This window comes from Venturia canescens, chromosome 5 (genome assembly GCF_019457755.1).
Source record: "Venturia canescens isolate UGA chromosome 5, ASM1945775v1, whole genome shotgun sequence".
In the NCBI taxonomy this organism is placed as follows: Eukaryota; Metazoa; Arthropoda; class Insecta; order Hymenoptera; family Ichneumonidae; genus Venturia; species Venturia canescens.
Window position 1 is genome coordinate 2,005,751 of NC_057425.1, and position 8,855 is coordinate 2,014,605.

Consider the following 8,855-nt stretch of genomic DNA (forward strand, 5'->3'; position numbering starts at 1 on the left):
CTATACACACTCAAATGTGTTGAGTGTGAAAAAAATCAGCTTTGAAACCATAATTTGTTTCAACTTCCATGAGAAATTAAAAAAAGAAAACATTAAAATTGTTAAAATTTGAGAAGAATGCGAACAAATATTTAATGGAGCTCAAGTACATGATAAACAAATATAAATTAAAAAAAAATATATAAATATTAACATTTTTAGGATGAATATTATTCGAAAAAGTTGGAGATTCCAATGCATAAAATAATTATTGAAATATTCATTATATATATATTCAGTCCTTCCATACATCATAACACGACGTACCAAGTGCCGATATCAGCAGAGTACAATCATCGTCGCTTGTTCTCCATTATTAGGTAGCGAGAGTTTTATATTTTCAGCACTCCAATGAAGCAGTGCACCCCGGCAAACGACACTCCACACATACGGTATAAAAAATTCTTCTGGCTGATCTTCTTCCACATACCGGAATTTGAGCTCCGGAAATTTCTGAATTTGTCAAAGAGATTTGCCATTTTCATTCTGCGTGTCGACTTCAAAGACTAACTTTGCCAATTTATTTTTTTCTTACCCTGAGACGATCCTTTGGCCATTGCGTCGAGCCTTGTTGTATTGCACTGAGAACTTGACTCACGCCAATTTGCGACTGTCCAATTTGCTCTAATTTGTAAGAAAAGAAGTTGATAACCTGTAAACAACCAAAAAAAAGCTATGGCAATCACATTTTTACATTGGAAAAACTGAATCTGTGGACAATTAATCATCGCCGACGAAATATCTATGGAATCAAAGTTTTCTTTCAATAAATTTTCAAAGTTCATAATGTAAATTCATGTAAATCAATCATCATTCAAAGGAAAATTATTCTACAGAAAAAATTGTTTTATTTTCTAGTTTTGTAACTTACAGAATAAATATTTTGTATGATATCCTGGAAAGCAGAGTGTGTTCTGTAAGGTTGAAATACGTCCCTCTTATACAGAAGTGTGTATATCAAATTTGGATTTGGTGCCAACTGATGAGTCAGAGCACTGTTTATTATTTCGAGTACCATTCGAAGAACTTCCTCAAGAATCGTCAAATCTTGAATCTATAAAAGCGAATAAAAAACACCGTTACTCCCCTTGGTTCAAAACAAATAGGAAATCATTCTCAAAAATGAAGTTGAATTGTTACCAAATCTGCGCTAGCGGGGTTCTGACTGATGTCAATGGCAGTATTGACAACGCCGGAAGCAGCTTGCCCATGGATCCGTGCTTCGAGCCTGGCGTGCTTCTTCGCAAGAGTTTCAAAGAGACTCAGTAATCTCTGACTGACGTACGGATGCAAAGCACGAAATTGTGCCGACATATTAGCGAGAGCAGCCAAGCAATTCGTATGAAGATATTTGTCCTGGAAAAAGGATTGTGAATTATTTATTGATAGGTGGTCATTGTACGAGCAATAATCGGAAGTGAAAAAATCGTTAACGCACTCTCATTTTGAGCATATTGTACTGTATCGTTCGTATTACAACGAGAATGAGGAGACCACCTAACGAAATTTCACTGATACATCTCTCGGTATACCACGTGACGCCCTTGAGCATCTGAAACGCCAAAATATCGCGGATTACAACAGTCGTAATGTAATTATCATCGGTCAGGGAATTTCAGTGAAAGAAGATCTAACAATTTCGTGGATCCTTCTATTGAACGAGTCGTCTTCACTGAGTATCAGCAGGATTATTAACGACATGTAAATATGATGCGACGTGTTGTCTGGAGCGTGATACAAGATTTGCAATATTGGCGTTATCTGAAATAATCAAATGAAACATTGATCGAAGTTTGTTCATTTATAAAGTTATAATAGGAAAGCAAATATCCTTACTAATAAATGAATATCCGATCGTTTGATTATGTATTCTTTGACACTTGCGTTTTGATGAAGTAACATATATAATAATAATATAACTTCATCGGTGTTTGGTATTTTACAGATAGTGTTGTACAATTTGTCCAAGTTTAACCGGAAGGGGATAATGGCTTTCGTTGGTGCAGGGTTGTTCGCATCTGGAATCAACAGAAACCGCATCATGACAATTCTTTCATTGTAAATGCGATGATAATTTTATTTTAGATTTCATCTAAGAGAGAATACCTTGAATGTGTGAAAAAGTAATCAGAGCATCACGATATGGATTATTTGTTGTTGTGCAATGATTCGTTAGTACGAGTAAAAGCAATAACGACTGACTCGCCAGGGGAGTTTCGGTATCACGTTTTTCCTCGTCTTCCTTAGTACCGTGACTGTTCACTTGTACGTTCTTCATACTATTTCCCATTCCCATTGTAATTACATTCCAGAGTCCAGCTGCAATTGATCAATCGCTGAGTAATTTTAGTACAGAATTCTTATTGAAAATGAGAATATCATTTTTTTTTGGAACGTCGTTAGATTTTTTTGACCAACTGTTTTGTCTTATATGAATGTTGAGCAACTTGTGTATTATTTTTCTGAAATAAGACTGACCTGCAATGCTAAATACTATGCTACCTCCAGCCTCTCGTGCCAATAATCCAGGTGGAGCGTGATGCTGTTGAGCAAAATTGTTCAACAAGGTGCAAACGATTATGGGAGCCCGTACTCTTTGCTCGTTGTGCATGAAAATCCTATATATCGAACTATATTCAGCCGAACTTTGGGCGAACAGTTGTACCGAAAGAAGTACGAGTAAACAATTGATAGCTTCGAGATGTACGATATACGTATATTCACTGAAAGTCAATGAAATTAACAAATTGGAGTAAAATGACATAAGTTATTGTACATTTACTTGGTTATCTTATTTCGAATATGGCACATTTTGAATAGTCTCAAAAAAAACACTCACCACAGAGGTACATCGATGACTATATCAATAAGTGCAGCAATTAATTGCTCTGTTCGACTAATTATACTATCTTTGGGTTCAGTATTGTTCAACGATACTTCCGTATGTTTGATCATCTCTTCTTCCCCAACTGTTTCCAGCAAATATTTTAATATACATCTTGTTGCGAACAAAGCATTGTACGATTGCCAAGCCGATACAACACTGAAAAAATCATAGACACTTGATAACTTGGCAAATAATTCAATTATCAATGGTCCACAACGAACCATAACGTTATTATTGCTTAAAATTAATATACCAACTATTTACACTTGAATACTCATTAATTTTCATTTGACTATATTTCAAAAGATACTCATTGTATAAAATGTCCAGACCATACTATGAAATTCTAGATTCACATTTTAGAAATAACCATTGTGCAATGGGGTTCGGTAAATTATCATACTTTTGATCTTGAATGGATCCTAAAAGTTCGCTCGTTTGGAGCAATGTCACTTCGACGAGTGTGCCAAAGTTACCGGTGTTCAAATTGTTGATCAGAAGTCGTTGACAAACGGCATTGAGCGTTGAATCCAATTCTATTTGCTCATTTCGTGTAATTGGAGGTCGTATATTATACGACAAAAAATTACTCCAGAACGAATCATTTAGGGGTATGCATTCCTCGCTGCAGAACCTATCCAAGAGGGGGTTCTTAGAAAGATCCTCGTATCGACTCGACGTCGTCCCCATATCTGGGCTCTTGAATAATTCTGTAACAATATCCATCTTGTGAAATCTACTGAAAACGAATTTTTCATCAGGACTTCTAAGATCAAATAAATGAATAAAGATAGAATAAATTAGAAGCAAAAAGTACAAGCCTTGAAATTTGTACATTGAATTTACTGAACTACAACATAATTTTCGAAATGTTGGAAGAGGAATTATAGATGAATAAATTCAAATTAAAAGGAAAAAGACATTTTCGACATGCACCCAATATTAATTCTTGAAACTGATAGAATATTCCGAGGTTCCGAAAATGGAATAGAAATGTCAGTTGGGAAACGATCCCGTTAACTTATACGAAAAATAATTAGCACAGTTGTTTATTTTTCGTTAAATTATTGTAAATGAGGAAAAATGTAGTGATTGAACATCCGTCCTATGAAAGTGTTGCAAAAACGACTTCATTATTATAACAAAAACATTGGAACGTCACCGATGAAACATAACCTATTAATTCTGTCCGACAGGTTGGCACATAGGACCTGATCAAAAACACAATATCCAACAACGTGATGTTAAATAATGTTTCAATATGAATCCACGAATATTAAAATAATAGACAAACGCATTTTTCGATTATTAAAAAATTAATGAATACCCACAGTTTTATAGATTATGCTGAGTTTACATAGTCCCCATTTTTGGGTAAGTCACCCGTGTTTTCCAATCAGAAAGCACCGATGTTAACTGTAGATATACGATATTCGTGTGATCCAAAGGAATTGTCCAGTGACACTTGACGCAACTTGTTTGTACTTAGATATTCATTTTTGTCGACGTGTTTCTTTTTTTTAGACAAGTGGTAATATCCAAACAAGGCAAAACATTTTTCAAAATCCGTTTTTTTAACATTTTTTTTCCACAACCAAAAATAAATAGAAATAGGCAATCCGAATCAAAGTTCGTTGATTTCAAAATTGTTTAATTACTAAAAACATAAAAACGTGATTCATTTGTTTTTTGCAAAATTTATTCGTGTCAAGGGAACAGGGCTACACGGGAATAAAGATTGTAGACAGTGAACATCATTTTCACAGTAATTTCGTTTATTCATTTGAAGAAGAAAATATATTTGAAAACAATATTTGCCAGTACAATTTCAAAATATCGAAAAATCTGTTTTACTCAACATAATTTGCAATGAGAGCAAAAATATTATTTATGCCATACGACATCGTCGTTCAAAGATTTTTCATTTTAATTTTTAATATTTTCAAATGAAAATAATTAATTTATCAATTTTTCGTTAATGACAAGATTTCAAATTGGATTTTTAAAGTAGAAACAAGGGATGCTTGTCCGTGTCAAAGAGACCTGCATTATGCTGGCACCGAAGAGGTCCATTGTACTTAAAGCAGTAAATAATAAACGTCACTAAAGTACGTAAAATTATTCCTTTAAATAATAAGACTGAGTCTATCGAAAAAATAAAATAAAAGCTTAAAGAGCTACAGCATAAGCGATCACTCGCGTTATCAATTTTCTTGAAAAATAATTTAGCATGAATGATTTACTCGAAATAAATGTTGGAGTCGATAATTTATGAATAAAAACCGAAGGCAGCGAACAATACGATAAAAACTAGTGTCGATAAGTATGAAACCCGAAGTCCAAAATATTCATCTTGACGATGCGATTTCTGTTAATTATCTTCTGCGAGAGTGTTGATTCTCGAATTAATGGCCATGAGCTGTGCCAAAAACGATGTATCCGCCATAACTGTAGCAAGAGCAGTTAGAAGGCTCTCCATATTTTCTCTCGGTAGGCCCAACTGACGAGCACACTCTGCGATCATGGCGAATTCCTCGTCATTCGGAACAATCTGTAAGAACAAAAATTTCGAAATCAGATACGTTGAAAATGGTGAATCGTATGAAAAAATGATTGAACGAAATACAACTCTGTAAATATTCGAAGTTGTTCTTACTTTCGATGTACTGCTGAATTTGTTGAAAGGCATCTTGACGCGTACTTTTTCGGTGTTCGTTTGATAAAAAAGCGTGAAGTGTTGTCCGTTGTTAACATCGAGTACGATCGGAAAATATATACCGGAAGTAACGTGACCCTTGGTATCTCTAGCGAGTAAACTACGAAAGTTGTAAACCAAATTTCTTCTCTCGGTAACGTCAATGGCAGTCAAATACGGCCTTGCTATATAAATGAGAGCGACTTGCGTACGCTCCAAGGCACCTGGGCGATTTTCTCTCTCGTGCCACTCCACGTAGTCGGAATCTTCCGCACACAGAGAATAATTGTACTCTTTCTTGCAATTTGGTTCTTCCGATTGCGTAAACCATCCGGTATGGGGATACGATTTGTCGGCCATTACTGTTACAACACGAGCCACGTGATATCCAGGATCCAGCAGTAGAACTCCGCGACGTCCGTTTATCTCAATCTTCAGGCAGACAAGTACGTGCTCTTTTTCACCACTGTCGGCAGCAGGTGGTCCACCAACGTAACCAGCAATATCACCGATTGTCTGTATCAACAAAAATGCAAAGAAATTATTAATAAACTCATGAATCATCGTTCCGACGTTTGGAGGAATAATTGAATGAAGAAATAATCACCTCTTCGCACGATACTAAGTAGAGGCCACTAGAAATCCCGGGATATCTCTCGTTCAATTTGTACAGTCGACGCATCAGCTCAAATCCAAGACCCACGCAGGTGTGATGTTTGTGGGTTATTAATGGCTGGTATTTATGGTAGAATCGCTCAACCATCGGCTCTTTGCTTTCCTTGTAATCCTTGTAGAATCTAGCGAAAACAGAACAAAAATAATCATCAGCATACAAGAGATCATTAATTTAACAAAATTCACTGCTAATATGTATTTTAAAAGATGACAATGTCAAATGTTTGAAAACGATTGGATAGTTAATTCACCAATAAGGAGAAAGTTGTTGATTTGAAGCAATTGTTAATAAAAATACCTCAGGAAGTTTCCGATGGTATCATAGCGATGCTCTCGCAGCAAGCGCTGGGTCTCCAACTCAACGCTGCCTGCTAGTTCTTCATATTGTTCAACCGTGTCAACGATCAAGGCTGGTGATTCATAATGGGCCCAGACAGGCAGGGGTAGCGGCACACCCCTGATCCAGGGCCCGCGTGCCTGCCCCTGTGGCTGGCACCATATCTCTGCCGTCTCGAGTCAACTTGGCCATTCGCTGCCCCAGCGGCCAACCGTTGGTAAGTACCCATTCTCATCCCTGTAGCTGCTTATCGGCTCCACAGGGCTCTCTGCGTTCTTTAAACTCTTCTCTCGCTCTGCAAATTTCAAATATATTTTTTTTCATTCGATCGAGCACATAACTGACTATATTCTAAAAGTATTTAGGAGTTATTCACGTATTTCATTGTTCGATATTTTAGAATAAGTCATACTAATGATAATAATATCGCGTGCGCTATCAGGGGAAATAATTCTTTCACGACACGTGCGATTCGATAAAAGAGGAACTTCAGTTGAATGAGTCAGAGCTCAAACAGCCGGAAAAAGGTTTTTCATTATGAGTATCGTGTTAAAAATATGCATGTATGACGAGTCTAAAATATGACGATACCTATTGCATCGTTCGCGTTATCGAGCAAATCTTGTTCCGAGGAGACGCTAAGAAATTTTATTATTTTAGATCAGCGCGATCAGGTAGCCAACAATATGGCGAATATCAAATCAATGTACGCGCAGGGACAATGCCACGTGTTTATTTCCGTTTATTTCTACGATGCTCCTTTTATTACACGCTTTTTCTCCTTTATTTTTCCGTGAAGTATTTTAATATTAATAATTCGATCTTTTCCTTTTGTGTATTCATATAACGCTATAACAGTCTGGTATATTCTCGAATCAAAGGTTACTGCGCATCAAAACTAACGGGAAATGTCTAAAAAAAATGACAACCAAATACCCAAAATTCCGAAATAAAGTAAATAAAAAATATTATTTCAACTCAGGGACTTGAGCGTGATTAAATGTACAACTTCGAAAAATGTCAATCGTGCAAAAAAAGTGTAAACGTATTGCACCATGTTGTTTCATTATGTAGGTCGTCGCCTCGTGAGAAGCCTGAGGAAACGCGCTCCATTTCCCTATACGCGATGAATCCACACGAAACTCTTTTGTTTACGAGAGGTGATCGTGAAAAAATGAAAAACGAAACGAAGATTGTTAATTAGAAAATATTCTTACCCATACAATGAGCGCACCAAACAAATAGGAACTTTCTCTTCTCGAAACCTTATCAAAATTCACGTGTCCGAAGTCCGAGCAGAACTAACGCATATCTACATGCGCAAAGAATATATACCGTTCATCTGACCTCTCACTCTCTTTCCCTCTCTCCGTTTATCTCTCTGCCCCTTCGCCGGCCGACACAAAATATATGTACGTCACTAGTCCCACACACAGCCGTCGTGACTATACCCTTGATACCAAAAGTCGGGAGCAATCACGCATTCTGCCCAATGTACATATACACACATATGAAAACACGATTTTCAAGATACCCGAGAGCGTTGCGCGTGCATGTTTTTTTCCGAGAATGTGTATATTTATGTGTGTCAGAGAAAAAATCGTGGATGTGGTGTGATTCTAGATAACAGCACGCTGTTCGTCCAATAGCTGTGTCAATTTCGTAACGTCTAATCGTCTATTGGCCACTGGAGCCTCGCACATTCTCTCAGAAACGATGACTCATGGACTCGTAGTCCTAGTCGCCGTAGTTTCCACCACTTTTTTTTTACAATGGGTTTCCTTTTCTTCAATTCCTCCATCAAACCGTTTCGATATTTATCGACGTGAACCTAAACGATTATTTCGAAAATTTTAAGGATAATAAGTCCCTGAATTGTTCTCTTGTCGATGAAATCTCATTGTCAGTGACGGCGAGACGCTTGCACATATATAAAATTCTTCAGCGCTACAGACACGTAAACTTATGGTTTTTGGGAACAAAAAAGAGATAATTTTGCCTACCTGTGAATCTTTACGGTCATATACTTTGAAATTCTGAGAATACAGCTCCGGCTAATTTCCAGGTCAACGATCGACATTATCCTTTCAACACCCTTTTGTCAACCCGCCATACACTCATTTTCGTATTTGTCACAAATATTTCGAAATCTTTCAAATTTATTATTATCATTATTATTATTCAAGACTACAATAACGATTTTTCCAACGTGGACTAGAATC

The 8,855-nt window shown here is 36.6% G+C and overlaps 2 protein-coding genes across 4 annotated transcripts; both read right to left on the reverse strand.

Moving 5' to 3' along the window:
- Nucleotides 1–107: 107 nt before the first annotated feature.
- LOC122411225 (dymeclin) lies at nucleotides 108–4,412 on the reverse strand. 3 transcript variants are annotated; one of them, XM_043419867.1, is made up of 12 exons: nucleotides 4,258–4,412; nucleotides 3,330–3,636; nucleotides 2,879–3,082; nucleotides 2,518–2,762; nucleotides 2,146–2,358; nucleotides 1,876–2,057; nucleotides 1,675–1,800; nucleotides 1,478–1,591; nucleotides 1,180–1,395; nucleotides 911–1,093; nucleotides 575–691; nucleotides 108–492 (listed from the first exon to the last, which is right to left on the reverse strand). In XM_043419867.1, exons 2-12 carry the CDS (start codon nucleotides 3,614–3,616, stop codon nucleotides 319–321), a joined length of 2,061 nt encoding a protein of 686 aa, XP_043275802.1. In that variant the 5' UTR covers nucleotides 3,617–3,636; nucleotides 4,258–4,412; the 3' UTR covers nucleotides 108–318. The 3 variants fall into 3 exon arrangements, with proteins under 3 accessions (XP_043275802.1, XP_043275803.1, XP_043275804.1); XM_043419868.1 differs by lacking the exon at nucleotides 4,258–4,412 and adding an exon at nucleotides 3,863–4,071; XM_043419869.1 differs by lacking the exon at nucleotides 4,258–4,412 and having other exon boundaries at nucleotides 3,403–3,540.
- Nucleotides 4,413–4,680: 268 nt separating this feature from the next.
- On the reverse strand, nucleotides 4,681–7,963 carry LOC122411229 (uncharacterized). The gene is made up of 5 exons (XM_043419877.1): nucleotides 7,851–7,963; nucleotides 6,595–6,928; nucleotides 6,229–6,418; nucleotides 5,583–6,137; nucleotides 4,681–5,477 (listed from the first exon to the last, which is right to left on the reverse strand). Exons 3-5 carry the CDS (start codon nucleotides 6,382–6,384, stop codon nucleotides 5,298–5,300), a joined length of 891 nt encoding a protein of 296 aa, XP_043275812.1. The 5' UTR covers nucleotides 6,385–6,418; nucleotides 6,595–6,928; nucleotides 7,851–7,963; the 3' UTR covers nucleotides 4,681–5,297.
- Between the last annotated feature and the right edge of the window lie 892 nt (nucleotides 7,964–8,855).